The 14,284-nt window shown below is 38.5% G+C and overlaps 3 protein-coding genes and 1 non-coding gene across 6 annotated transcripts in view; 2 read left to right on the forward strand and 2 right to left on the reverse strand.

Moving 5' to 3' along the window:
• The window catches only part of Sbf (SET domain binding factor), a 27,998-nt gene extending 17,026 nt beyond the window's left edge, over window positions 1-10,972 (reverse strand). Inside the window, exons 1-3 of the mRNA XM_086973242.1 lie at window positions 10,862-10,972; window positions 3,451-6,096; window positions 4-427 (exon numbers count right to left, since the gene is read on the reverse strand). Coding sequence (XP_086829368.1) covers window positions 4-136 — 133 coding nt within the window. The 5' untranslated portion in view covers window positions 137-427; window positions 3,451-6,096; window positions 10,862-10,972. The remainder of the gene's footprint in view (window positions 1-3; window positions 428-3,450; window positions 6,097-10,861) is intronic.
• Window positions 2,995-10,416, forward strand: LOC111272344 (uncharacterized). Its single transcript, XM_022853756.2, has 3 exons — window positions 2,995-3,185; window positions 8,568-8,772; window positions 8,915-10,416. Exons 1-3 carry the CDS (start codon window positions 3,079-3,081, stop codon window positions 9,200-9,202), a joined length of 600 nt encoding a protein of 199 aa, XP_022709491.1. The 5' UTR covers window positions 2,995-3,078; the 3' UTR covers window positions 9,203-10,416.
• A 65-nt stretch (window positions 10,973-11,037) lies between the features above and the next one.
• On the forward strand, window positions 11,038-12,539 carry RpS13 (ribosomal protein S13). 3 transcript variants are annotated; one of them, XM_022853757.2, is made up of 3 exons: window positions 11,038-11,126; window positions 11,676-11,916; window positions 12,299-12,539. In XM_022853757.2, the coding sequence occupies exons 2-3, from the start codon at window positions 11,689-11,691 to the stop codon at window positions 12,524-12,526; spliced, it is 456 nt and encodes a 151-aa protein (XP_022709492.1). In that variant the 5' UTR covers window positions 11,038-11,126; window positions 11,676-11,688; the 3' UTR covers window positions 12,527-12,539. The 3 variants fall into 3 exon arrangements, with proteins under 3 accessions (XP_022709492.1, XP_022709493.1, XP_022709495.1); XM_022853758.2 differs by lacking the exon at window positions 11,038-11,126 and adding an exon at window positions 11,149-11,321; XM_022853760.2 differs by lacking the exon at window positions 11,038-11,126 and adding an exon at window positions 11,338-11,456.
• Window positions 12,540-13,070: 531 nt separating this feature from the next.
• On the reverse strand, window positions 13,071-13,143 carry TRNAF-GAA (transfer RNA phenylalanine (anticodon GAA)). The gene has a single exon. It is a non-coding gene; the product is annotated as a tRNA-Phe (tRNA).
• Between the last annotated feature and the right edge of the window lie 1,141 nt (window positions 13,144-14,284).

Below are 14,284 nucleotides of genomic sequence, written 5' to 3' on the forward strand. Positions count from 1 at the left end.
AACCTCGAATGAAGGGCACATCTTTCCAGTCGATAATAGGATATCTCTGCTCGACAATACCTTGACTACTCCCGGAGCGCTCTTTGCAGTGGTCGAAACCGACCACTACGAAATAGTCCGCCAATCGGACTGACATGTTCAGCTCACACTCACATCACACGAGCAGTAGATAGAAGGCATTTGTCATAATTGCATTTGCCATTGACTCTACAGAATAATTTTTTGTGGGGTACGTAACCTTCCTTTCTAAACCCCAAAGACTAATTTGATTTCATAGCAGTTCGGCGTCCTTTAGCCAAGAAACGCTTGAGCACTATGACGAAATCCTTCCAGCACGCGAGTCATCGTCAGGCAGCAAAACCAGCGATTGGTACTGGATAAAGGCAATCACAGGTCACTTCGAATTAGAATTCTATCCGTATAGTCACTGAAAACAGCCGTTAGAGAATATTCAACATATAACAAATCTACCATTCTTCGCTCGCTGTAATCATAAAAAAGTATTTGGTCTAGTAAAAGAAGATAGGGAATTTTTGATAAGGATATTTATTTGTAGCTATTTTGCATAAAATTCGATTGAACAGCTGTAAAACTGTCACTATGTATTATCCTTTTCAGGAAATATATTTACTAACTTAAGTGAGTGTTATAACGAGTTTTATCGTCACAATTAGCTTTTGCATTTTACACGTGAGCTACAGTGGGGATATGGTTCGTCGTACTTTTGAAACTAAAATGACAGTTTATCAGTAATGCCGTAACTGATTATTATTATATGGACTAATATTCACAGTCGCACGCTTTCAAAACAGTAAACAACACTTCAACAAACTAGATATTGACTAAACAAACCATTTAATAACTAAATCGAAATTGTAATTGAGGCGTCTTTTCCATCCCAAAAAAACACTGTGCCTAAAGTTTTACCTTGACAGCAACCATTTGATAAGGAAAGTCAATCTTCAAGGGTACATAGCAATAAACGATTGAAAAGCTTTTCGACTTCCGTAGCCAAAGCCTGAGGTACGAAAACAGGAGAGCTTATTTTGCTTAGCTCTGAAAGTCGCAAGAATATTGAATAAATTATTGCTTTCGGCTAAAAGATACGGCCATCAAAAACTGAAGACTCCTTTTTAAGGGAAATTGACAACAACATCTAACATAATCCCAATAAATAGGGACACAGTATGGTGAAATATTGCACTATGAAGCCCCATGAGCTTGTAACGAACACAGCATATTATTTTTTTTACTTGGAATATTATATTTTTACTCTTGAAAATTCGGAAAAAGCGTTCCGTGACACTGAACAAATGGTGGACGTATTTATGTCCTAGAGTATTTGAACGTTTTTCAACGGTAAACGAAATCTTCCTGTTCCATAGCTCATTGCATTCATTAGATTTAGTGATGTACGCACGGAGCTGCAAGGAACAGTCGAACCTGTTGGACTACACTAATGGTATCCAGAATCGTACAACGGTTCATAACGCCATATACTACACAACACAAAACAGAGCTTAAACAATAGAATATTACAGCCTAGTATCGAGAGAAAATTAATTGAAAGCAGCTTTAATGCTGAATAGGTGACAGTTGCTGCTGCAGTACTACTTTGCATATACACGAGTATGCGTATCTTTATATAGGGGCTTTGCTTGAAAATGTCAAATCGTTCACAACAAATCGTTGAATAAATGAATCAGATTAATATATGAGAAAATATCTTAAAGCCATGGTTCATATTTCGGGCTGATGCCCCATTAAATATTATTAATATCAGTTCTAATAAAAAAAATCTAATAAAAATCTAATAAAAAAAAGAGTAATGCATATTAAATATTGTCTACGAATTTCTGAACGTCGACTTGAGAAATAAGTTTTGCTAACCATTCACTTCTACAGTACCTTTTATAATATGTTTATACAGTACGTTTTAAACAATTTTAGTGTAAAATGTGTTCCAGGGCTATTAAGAGTACTTAATTACAGAAGTACATACAGTTAGTAGTCAATATAGCCTATGCCTGATCTCGTACCACAACTCATAGTGCAATGTACAGTATTTATGTTAACCGACTAATTTAGACATAACGTAACTTACCATCAATGGAGCAAATAAGCTTATTAAGTCAAAGCTATTGTTATTTCGACGAGCTATTGTTATTATATTTTTAACGCCTTGATGAGGTAAACAACCTTAAACACGACGCCAAGCAGCTATTGCTTTATTTACAATATAATAAATTTAAACAACTTCGCGGCATTTATCAACCTGCCCAATTGAGGTTGTGCATGCCGTCCGTATCCAGGTGCCAGGTTCAACTTAATATTTGTTTTTTAATATTCTCATAATTATACAAATATTTAATAGCAGATTTCAATGGCACCGACCTACACATATCAGTTTCATTGTTCAAATATAAATTGCTAATAATCATTTTAACTAGCTCTAATAACGCACTGACAGTTTTCTAAACTTTCCTTCGAGGTAATTAATAAGCTACGAAATCTCCGTTGACTTGCGCGCATAAAATACTAAATGAACGGAGTAAAATGTCTCGAAATATATTGTTACCGTCTATTTTCTTTCATAATTCATTACGCAATGAACAGTATAGTTGTGGTCAGTGTTTTTTTACATACAATCATCTGAAGTTTACTCGAATCACGCCACCATCCCATTGCGCTATTTACGTATATTCTGCTGTACAGGTCACCTGTCTTATGCTTGGAAAGCCTCTGCATTAGCGTTGATGATAATAATAGATTTGATAAGATTAATACCAATGTTCTATAAATCAAAACTAATTAGCTTTTTACACAACACTACCACCAACAGCGCCAACAATAACAGCATCTACCATAATAATAAACAGGAGAAAAACAACTCACACACACACATACACAAACAACATGGACTGCCGATGCCTTCTATGAGCGCCCCCTTTCGGCCCAACAAATATATGAGATTAGTGTCTATATACATACATCTCGTTCCCAGCTATGTTTTAGGATGGCCGCGATCCTGCATCCAAACTGACCGCTTCGTCTCTCTGAACGAGTTGAAGAAGCATCATGGTCGTGGCCGTCATAACGTCCCTTGTGTGTGTGCACGGCGCCGCTGTCGCCCCCCTCCCCCGCCTCTCTACACGCATCTATGTGTCTCGGTGGGTGGATGAGTGGTAAGTTATGTGCCTCTCTCGCTTTCATAATATATCTTTACATTCCCTGCTTTCGACCTCAGTCTCATTGTTACCTCTTGTAAATCAGAAGCACTAGTTATTTCTAAAATACTAGCAGTAATGCGCTACGGGTCCTAAATACATACTTGGACCAGCTGAAGTTGTTATCACACGTTAGACATGCGCGCCCTTATGCACGGCCGTTGCTACGGTACCCATTGCCAGCATCTGCACACGTAAATAAGAAACACAAGCACACACTCACTCAAACGCAACCATCCGCCCATCGAGACATTTGCATCGTCGATATCATCATATCCATGGGGAATATACAGACAGACAAGCAGCTACTAGTCAGATAGCTAATCATGTACGCTCACGTAGACGAGTTCGGTATGATAAAGGCAGAGCGAGAATCGTAATGGCCGTTACTCGCTGGTGATGGTGCTGATGACCCTTATTGGAGGAGAATAGCGGTTACTAGCGGACGCAAATACGAACGGACTGTCGGAGTACAGTCCACAATGGCGGCGACATTTTTCCAAACCGAATCGAGATACAAGAACTAATGCGATCACAACTATTGCCACCGTTGCGGGTCACTTCCAATTAAAGACTGGTGTTGCTTCCTAGCATAGTGCCTAGCAAGCTCGCTAGCATGGCAACTTTTCTACAAGCACAGCTCCGTTCGTCTTGTCCATCTGTTTGTTGATCTGTCGGTCCATCCACCCATCGGCAAACCCAAACGCGCAGAGGAGAAAAAAAATCTAAAAAAGCGTGAAGAACAAGCAGAGGAGAAAAACGCAGCGCACCAGCAGCCGCGTCAAACCGACGACTGCAACAGAGCCGAACAGCATCGATGAGAGTAGTAACCGCACGATTGCTAACAAAACGAAATCCCATGAATTGTTACCACAACGATGTTTCGAGCCCGCTCTAATAGCCAACAAAAAAACAACGCAGCCGTCAAATAAGATGACACTAATTTATTACCTAACTCAACCTTAACTTATGTGTAGTCCAGATTCTTTTTCTGAGGAACAGAAGATCAACCATACAGACAGACTCAATTGGATGGGCAATACTATATAAACATAAAATAACAACAATAAGTAAAGTAAGCCCCTTAAAATGGCTGATAAGCTGTACCAGTACTCGGCAGAAAAAGAATTGAGGTTAACTGTCGATGATCAAGGAAGATACAAGAAGCTTCTTTTTTTTTTATGATCTCGGTCGAAAATATATAATAATTGTTAAGGTACAATAACACAATTCTTTATGGATCAGGTCGAAATAAAAACAAAGTTATCTTCTGTACCGTTGCCTATCCCGCCATTTGCTGCTCTGCCTCGACATAAAAAAAGTGCGAAAGTAGATGAACTGCCAATGGCGCGCGAACATCCATGTATATTTTTGCTTAATTCAACGTTACATAACAAAGTTCTCGCCCAGAGGATCGCTCATCAAGCACATACGATCTGTTATAATAGTACAATGAGCAGTATACGCAAGGGTAAAACTGTAAGATGCCATCAACAAACATGATGCAAATAGTAGGCTTATTTCTCATTACTGAGGAAGCAAGAGATCATACACGTGTGATTTGCCAAGAGGAAATTAGCTAATTACAGACAGAGTAATTTTAGGATGAATGAGATATCATTTGATGTCTTACGCAATTCAGTGGTTTGCAGAATTCAAATGCTGAACCAAAGGTAAATATGAACATTGCCGCGTATTAGCAAATTCCGAAAAAGTTCTGATTGGCCTTAGTGTAATATTGTCTTAGCACCTTTCTTTACGTTACTGGCCAAATCTCTCAGAGAATCAATTCACTTGTAGCATAATGTCGACGACCAGTTTGGGATGGTCCGATCGAGCTTCGAGTTAAGTGACAGTTGACACTCGAAAAGTCGTCACTCCACCTAGTTTACGGTCTAGAGCAAAAAGGAGATGCCCTCGTCATGCAATTTATGCCTCTTTTATTAGTACGTGCCAACTGGTTATAAACATACACAAGTGAAACTCAAATAGCTACATGCGCCGTAAATATCTATCAAAAAAGCTGAGATAGCGTTGAAAAAATATATCCTGTTCCAGCAAAAAAATCTAGGAAGATATCCATATCTCGCAGCCTTGTCGACTATTACAACAGTATTGTTTTAATTAGACAGTACCTTATCTAAACGTTCTTTTACCATATACCACTACATGCGAAGTGACAATGGGTCACCTCTTCTCTTGTTAACGCACAGCTTGAACTGCTGTCCATTAATCAAGCACCAAATCACCTATATTGCCTACGTTAATCAATCGATTATGTTCACACGTAATGACTGGCAAGTGCAAACTACAGGTAACAAGCTGACTTTAAACGCAGCGTCCGTGCAGATATGGCGAGAGAGATACATCGATTTCGATGATATCAACAATAATAGTAACGATACCGTCGGTCCAGGGCACTGTTCGATACTCTATCAGCGCCCTATGAATGGCGGGCCACTGTACTCACATCCTCAGAAGAGACACTTAGACACCGAAACTCGTCTTCATTTTTCTAACTTTACAGAAAACAAACGCACGCATTTTTAGCCAATGATACCGACGTTATTGGGATACGGAGCGACAGGGAGCATCATGCAGACTTGACTTTGATCAGTAGAAATTTCTCCCACCTGCGCCACGCATAACTGCGGAGCACTATTAACTGCCTATCGCACTCTGTCTATTCTAATGCACGGTTCAGCCCCTGTCTATTACAATCAGCCGGCTCGAGTGGGTCCTTTCTCTCTGACTGCTGGCACTGACACCCGCTTGAAGTCGTTATCATAACAACATTTTCACACGAGGCGCCATCTTGCAAACGGCGGGCCGGTAGCCCGCCAAAAATTCATGCAAGTTAGGTGGATAGCTAAACAAAATAAAGGAAAAAAATACATAAATTTTCGTTAGTTTTTTTCCAAATCGGTAAGTAGCACTGTTTGTAGTCTAATAGCTTTGCTATACAATACATAGAGTAACTGAGGGCTGTCTTGAATAAGGTTTCATTTAAAATGCTATGAGGGATTCGACAACACGCAGTTAATGGGAGTATATTATTTATAAAGTTTTATCACACATTTAGCGAAATTTGGCTTGTCGACCAACGTGTTCGACCACAGACAACCACAGCGTCGGCATAGAGATGGCATTGAGACGTACGAGACACAACGCAGTATAGAATGTACAAGTGTTTCACCAATAATAGATCGACTAAGACCGAAGGAAGCATTCACGACAAACGACATTGATAAGCGTAGATGAAGGAGAGATTCGCAAAGCCCCAGACTGAGTGGAGCCCCTCAGAGTTGATGAGGAAGTACCAATAATTGTATAGCTGTAACATGTTTGTCCAATAGACTTATGGACATTTGGCGGGATCACCTAGACTAGGCGTAGACACACAATACTTCGAACTGGACGGCAGAATCCTGAAGCAATGGTTAATCACAATACTGGACTTAAAATAGAAGACATTTATTTAGAATTTGAAAAAGACAGATTGAAAAAAAACGGCCTTGCGTAAGACGATGCTAGAATTCATGGAATTTATCCCCTAACTTTATTTCAATATATGTGCTATAGTTTTAAAATCATAATCACATGTTACCGATTGATTTGCCCGCCCCTCCTCTTGTTCCCCCTAACCAATCACGCTTACCTGTTTCTAAATTCTTCTTAATGCTTCGATGAAACGTTCGCTTTTCATAGGAAATGGTTCAACGTATAATGAAATTTCAGTTCAGAACCTCATCAGAACAATACGTAACAGTAGGCCACATACGAGCGTGATTGATTTTTACTTGTTTCTCTCTATCAGTAATTTTTTTTTACAACAATATGGCTCTTGTTTTTTGTCATTATGTACGTCTTACTCCGCTAAGCAGCTATTTGAGAGAAAGGAAAACGACAGAGAAAATTGCGTATTGTAGAAAATTGTAAAAATCAGATCTGATGTCATGTCATTTTTTGCCGATGCAGGCCAAACATTGTGCTTTCGCAGGAAACCTGTAAACCGGCACTCATTGCAGCAACTTAGCGTCTTAATCCGTTTAAAGTGTCTCCCTGAGTCTAATCCGGCCACACGATTTTCTTTCAAAAAATTGCAGTACTTTTTCTAATAATATCAGTAATTCGTCATGAAAAATATCCCTATTAATTAGCTCTACTCTAATGAGACTAAAGAAATAATAGAACTTAAATTCCATGAATTGTGTAGACCAAGATACTATTCAATGATAGGGTATAATGACGATCATGGAACTCCTGAACTGAAATCAATAATTGGCGCAACGAGCTAGTATTTATATTACCGTAACTAACTAAAAATACTTATATTTATTTATTAAAGCTGAATTTAAGCTTACATGTAGCATGCTGATTATATATCGAAAAAATTTAGCTTGCATGCGTCTCGTTTCCATTTACCGCATAGCTCTAAACGAAAGCTTTATTAAGTTTTACTAAAGACAAATTTTATCCGAGTGCAATCAACAATATGGGAATTAGGAAGATCGGTGTCTCTGTAAAAAGTGTGCATTCAAGGTCTACTATTTTGGAAAGAAAAAACCCACAAACCGGCTGAATTTTACTTATTAAATAATAGCAAGCATTTGCTAGTAGTTAAAAGTAAACGGCGCAGTCCATATTCAGCTTCTTTCCGTTTTTCAGTTTCTTCCAGAACCTTAATCCGTGGTTTATCCATATTTGCAGATTTGCTCAAAAGACCCAGACGGCCTTCGGGCTTATGGCCGAAGTACAGCCCAAACATTATCTATCAGTCTATATTTTTAACATGATCTGTCGAAAGATGTGTGCATCACAAGGGCAATAATACCTTGAACGGCTCGGAACTCAGTACATTGCTGGTGCGGAATGTCAAGCACAGCAAAGGCTAACGCACCGCGGCAGCATGGCGATTACCTTCGCAGCCTTCATAAACACTTCTCGGATATGATTGCCTCAAGAGATACGATACCACGTGCTGTACCCTGTTTCGCTCCAGCGTTAGAAGACGAGGGTCTTAATACAATGCGATATCCCTCAAGAAAACTTCACAATGCGGGACCGAACGCGAGGCCTTTGAAGCCTACAGAACGGGTCCAGATAGGACCTGCAAAGAACTCAAATGCCCCGTCGTTCTGGCACCGGTCTAGATAATATTGTTTAATACATGTATACATACTAGTACACTCTTAATCCAGTGAAGAGACGCTGTTTTGTTAATGACTCTTATAAAAAAAAGGGCGACCTCAACTGCGTTTTTACCATGTCGTATATTATTAAAAAAAAAAGCGTTTACTATAAGCTGCTTTCCGCCTTGTTAATGAAAAGACTGGACAGCTGCTTACAGAGCGTACACGCCATTCCAACGTCGCAGCACAGGTTCCGGAGAGAGCGGCCCACAGAAACGGTGTACAGGATAGTGATCGCCAACCTCAAGAGATCACTTGCCACGCCATATAATCAGCTACACGCGATGCTCGACAACTTCAAGGCAGTCTTCAATTTGGCACTGAAGGACGAGATTAAGCTTACGCTGACTAAGGTTAGGATCCTTGTGAATATGCTTAACCTTCTCGTTGCGATTTTACATTAAAAAAGGTCAAACTTTTGCCGCTCACACGGCGACAGCTGGCCTGGTTCAGAATAACAATGTAAGCTTGCTTTTATTCTTCATTTTGCTGAAGGGCCTCTCCGACAAAATACGACAGCGGAGAAAATTAGTCGAAATCATCTTGTGTGCCAACAACCTGGTGGTATACGGGTCAAACAGGTTTCAAATGCAACAAGCTCTGGCTCGGTTCCATAAAGCATTCACAGCTTTGGGACTAACCGTAAACCTAACAAAGACGGGGGGATCAAGGTTAAAAAGTAAGACAGGGCAACAGCAAACGGGATCCGTACTTGGATTTATTCTTCTCCGAAAACAACAGAAGTTCCACGAAAGATGCAGGAAGGCAGCGTTGACCGCATAAACGATCAAGTTGCCTTTGCTCCTGAGTCGTCGCTTTAAGTTTCTAGCAGCGAAAGTCTCCAAGGAGAACCTTAGAGACTGGGAGCAAAAATATGCGGAAATTGATGGAAATCCTTTGCTTCAGATGCGATAACGAACAATAAGCAAAAAAAGACAAGTTAGCAAAAAAAGGCATGTCCTAAGTCGCTTCGCCGTGCACGGATTCCATCATAGACCCCGTAGGAATAAGGCTTTCCACGAGCCTGCCAATACACGCAGATGCTCCAGACACAGGAAAATTGTGATAATCACCGTGCTGCTCGTTTCCCTCTGGTAAATCTATCGATTTTAAACCAAACACAGCATAGTTCGTAGAACCTAAGAGGCACTACTTTATATAGCTCTGTTTATTCTGTCTAATATTGAAACATTGTATTATTGAGCTGTATATATCAAATCTTTGACTACTGTCAGCAAAGGTAAATGAATAGCATTTGATTTGATTTGAGAAAGTATAAATTCAAACTCTATTGTCTAAACGGGAAAAACATGCAGGTCTGATTTTACCTATAAAACAGTGGTAAACATTTGCTAGTTGTAACGCGGTGTGTATATATACACAGATTTTCTTATAGATAAGTACTAGTAATAACTTAATTGAAAGACAAATCGGCTTGACATTTGCAGTAGAAAAACAGAAACGATATCACAGTACATAAACACTTTCCATATCATGTCTTTCTAAGCGAGCATTTATTCTTTTTCTATGCGTGGCTTTCACATGCAAACATGTTATACTTATTTAGAACATGTATATGGATTATTTTTCTGATATAATACAGGTTATTCACAGGGCACGACAGAAATGCTTCAAAGATAATGACGAAACACTCTTCATAGGTTTTCGTCGCGTGCAGCTTTAATCTCCAGAAGAATTGAGTGTTAATCAATCCTATTTATTTACCCGTGTTAGATTGGTATCACAGAGCTTTAAATTTTAATGTTAGTTCTGAGCTTTAGCAGAAAGGAAAAGATGAAATCGAGTGAAATAAACAGAAATTACTATTCAAGCTTATGACATCGGTATATAATGGTTGAGCAATAATTATGATAAACAAAAGCCTTTCTTGATTTGCATGCATTTTAATTCTATATGTAATGTGCTTGACTAGCAGTATGTAGAGAGCAGGATAATTATCTCAGTTGTGAAGTGCTGCTATGATTTTTCTGGTAGTAACTTAAAGATCTATTTTTAAAGCAAACTAAGCGAGACATCAGCTTCAAAAGTTCTTCTTTCTGTAAAAACTGGATAACTACCTGGACGAGACTTCAGGTGTAAAAGGATTAAAAAACACCAAGCCCATCTTCCAAAAAATTCACCTCAAAATAGTTGGAAAATTTCAACGAATTTGCTAATCTTTCTAATTCACATACTAAGTTTATGTTAACACAGGTTTTGCATCTTTGAAATATAATCATATGACCTCCTTTCTGATTACCCGCATCACATAATTAGCAGTTATTATTATTATTTGTTTAATATCAATTGTGACGAAAATAACCTTATTTATTTCACACCAGACACTATCGTATAGAAGTAGAAAGCCAGTATTTTTTATTGACCAAACTAAAAAATTAGGATTTGTTAGCTTCGATAACAGAGTAAACATATTCCACTTACTTGGGTTATTCTGTATATATCGTTTATGACCATGCGCAATCTATTTATGGGCGATCTATTCATTATGATAACTTTTGTTGACAAACTAATGCGACTACATATGGAGGCGTCTTCTATGATTTTGTATCTCACGGTCCCGCCCGTTCCTGATTTCTTTAAACCCATTTGAACTTTCCCGCCAAATAAATCACTACGCTTTTTTGGAGCGTGCGGGTGGTTTCGGATTCCTTTTTCTGTGGTATTCTTGCACGTGTGAATTGATCAGGTAATTTTTGCGGATTTTCAGCAAAAGTGACAACTACCTGCTGTGAAAGCGTGTTGCATATGTGCTGCCACCGTTATTGAATGATCAGTGTACCTAAAATAATCGGTTTTGTCCTGTTTGTGCGAAAATAGACATGTAACGTTGTAAGGTTTTCCCAGCTAGCTGACGAATTTTTGAGACACATGTTCATGAACCGTACGTTCGATCCAAACCATCCATCTTCTCAGTACCATTAGGAAAAGATTACGATGTTTGTGTTACAGAGTGAATAATCGACTTGTGAGAGAACAGTGACAAATTTAAATGTAAAAAATGCTTATGAAGAAGACGGTACGATGTTGTGTTCATAGTTTTCAGTAAGCACTATCTGTGTAACAAGTACCGGCATCGATCAACTCAACGTAGAAAGCGTCATCTTTTATTACAGTAATTTTTCATTTGACATTGTTTCCTCGCTCTCCAGTTTTTCGAATGGTGCATAGCAGGAATATAGATTAGGTATCCATCTAATTGAGTGTTATATGTGCTTACTTTTCTGTCGTCTTACAGCCAATAGTTCAGGATGGGTCGTATGCACGCTCCCGGTAAAGGTATCTCTCAGAGTGCTATCCCTTACTGTCGATCAGTTCCTAACTGGCTGAAACTCACGGCTGATGATGTGAAGGAGCAGATCTATAAGCTAGCCAAGAAGGGTATGACTCCATCGCAGATCGGTGTAATTCTGAGGGACTCGCACGGCGTGGCCCAAGTTAAATGGATCACCGGCAACAAAATCCTTCGTATTTTGAAGGTAAATACTTTTTTTACAACGTAGGCTATATAGTGAACTAAGTACGGGCCCGTAGATGCCAGAACGTGTCAGTAACATCATCGTTACAACATGACAAACATTACTGCTTAGTGAAAAACAAATACAAAAGCTCTGTTTTTTAATTTTGTCGAGAAATGATACAGTTCATGTTACATGTTTATGTGAGAACAAATGCCATGTATAACCAATCCATTTTATTCACTTCCTTAAATATTAGATTGACAAACGACGATTTGTCGTCCGCCACTTATTAATGGATTACACTGTTTGTGAACTAGTAGGATTTGATGAGCACATTTGGTCTTGAAAACATGCTATCTTTCGAACTCTCGCATGGCTTTCTGAAACTTTCTTCTTACAGAGCAAGGGCCTCGCTCCGGATCTCCCCGAGGATCTGTATCACCTCATCAAAAAGGCTGTGGCAATCCGCAAGCATTTGGAGCGGTTCAGAAAGGATAAAGATTCGAAGTTCCGTCTTATTCTCGTGGAATCACGTATCCATCGTTTGGCTCGTTACTACAAGACCAAGCGCGTATTGGCGCCCACCTGGAGATACCAAAGCTCGACTGCCTCGGCTCTCGTTGCTTAAAAACAAAAATAAATGCTTTTCTCTGCGGCCGATGGTAGCGTCGCCTAGTGTTTGAAAAAAATGTGATGGTTTTTTCATTTCACTAATTCCGGAGTTTTAGAAGTTCTTCCTATTTAGAGACATAGGTACAATAGCACTTCAGCTAGTAACAGGCAAGGCAGGATGGTAGGTATAACAACTTTCTAATCTGCTGTATATATGTGGCACCTTCGCCTAACTTTGGTATATCGTTAAAAAATTAGGCAAGTTACGTAGGTAAAAAAATACGGAAATTACGTGGTTACAATGCGTATATATGAATGCGTAAGAATGATATTTGAATACCTAGATTATCGACAACATAGGATAGAGCACATAATGCGTCAAGAATGATATCTTAATACCTAGATTATCGACAACATAGGATATATTCTAAACGTTCAATTTAGATTTATTTAGTATGTGTAATGATGCAATTTTGTCCCTTGTAGTAGTGAAACGTTGCATTTACTGATGTCGGTAAATTCTATCATTATTCATGGAGAATATCTGAAGCAAAAACTTGTGCCGAAACCCGGGATTGAACCAGGGACCTTTAGATCTTCAGTCTAACGCTCTCCCAACTGAGCTATTTCGGCTACATTGTGCCGTCGGCATAAACGTACATTTATATCAGTGTATTTCAATCTCACCGTAAATATCCTTTTTCCAGCAAACGAAGCTGTAAAGTTGAGAATTAAAAAATATTTAAAACCTATAGCAAAAAAGAAAACAAACTGGGTATGATGCTATTAGAAGTACTGAGTGTAAGATGTGTAACCTATTAAGCTTAAAAAAAATTGTAGATCGGAATGTAAACATATTAAACATTTTAGGCTGTCGAACTATCAAACTAGTCCACAATCAACATACACGTCTGTAATTAGAAAATGCAAGTGGCCTATGTAGCATTTGAGTGATTTGTCGTACTGGAGTTGTATTTAATCAACAAGATCAACATTAATACAAGCTACATTGTTTTTTTTTGCTTATTTCAGGCGAGATTTATAACACAATGTTGACAAGGTTTAAAAGCAAGATGACTGATCGTCTTTTTTTTTAAAACGAACTCCAATTGAGCCTCTGTCTCTTTTTTAATGACAAACGCTGTTCTTCGAAATAATCCATGTACTTAAATTTAGAGGGTACAAATTCTGAATATGAAGTTCTTTTTTCGTTTAACATTCTTGTAATTCAATATACTTCGAGCTGTAAATAGATGTCACTATCTTATGAGTTAAAAACAGTTTTTGTCATTATGTACGAGGAATTTAACTCGCTATTTGTTTGGCTATTGTTTCCCATTTCTAGATATTTTAATTGTTCGAGCGTAATGAGATCTTTGATGCTTGTTCTCATTGCAAGCGGGTAAAAAAAGCTATACTTACAATCTACAACCACGTTTTTTAAGAAGGTAAGGATATATAAATACAGGCTGAAGTTTTAATGTCCAAGTTCTACTAAGTTAGATTATGGAAATTGCACTTAGTTATACCGACTGGTACTAAACAAAATATTGAGATTAATAGGAGATCATAGGTCACTCGCTTTGTTTCCCTCAGCTTTCGCTAAAAGAGTAAAGAAAGGCATGCGGGCGTGGTTCGCTGTTTCTACACTTTATTTCGATATCCATAAGTAACGCAAGATCAAAAAAAATCACTTGCTGAAGAAACCTGAATTTAATCAGGAGCTGCAATAAGGATGATATGGCTACTTGATTAATTATATAGGCTTTAGGTA

This window comes from Varroa jacobsoni, unplaced genomic scaffold, assembly GCF_002532875.2.
Source record: "Varroa jacobsoni isolate VJ856 unplaced genomic scaffold, vjacob_1.0 contig02043, whole genome shotgun sequence".
Taxonomy (NCBI): Eukaryota; Metazoa; Arthropoda; class Arachnida; order Mesostigmata; family Varroidae; genus Varroa; species Varroa jacobsoni.

Excerpts from the sequence above, each read along its gene's own strand:
- LOC111272344 (XM_022853756.2), top strand. The coding sequence starts at position 3,079 with ATGGTCGTGGCCGTCATAACGTCCCTTGTGTGTGTGCACGGCGCCGCT. Across the intron at positions 3,186-8,567 it reads TCTCGGTGGGTGGATGAGTG|CTGCTTACAGAGCGTACACG; the intron begins GTAAGTTATGTG and ends AAGACTGGACAG. Across the intron at positions 8,773-8,914 it reads TTAAGCTTACGCTGACTAAG|GGCCTCTCCGACAAAATACG; the intron begins GTTAGGATCCTT and ends ATTTTGCTGAAG.
- RpS13 (XM_022853757.2), top strand. The coding sequence starts at position 11,689 with ATGGGTCGTATGCACGCTCCCGGTAAAGGTATCTCTCAGAGTGCTATC. Across the intron at positions 11,917-12,298 it reads AAATCCTTCGTATTTTGAAG|AGCAAGGGCCTCGCTCCGGA; the intron begins GTAAATACTTTT and ends TTCTTCTTACAG.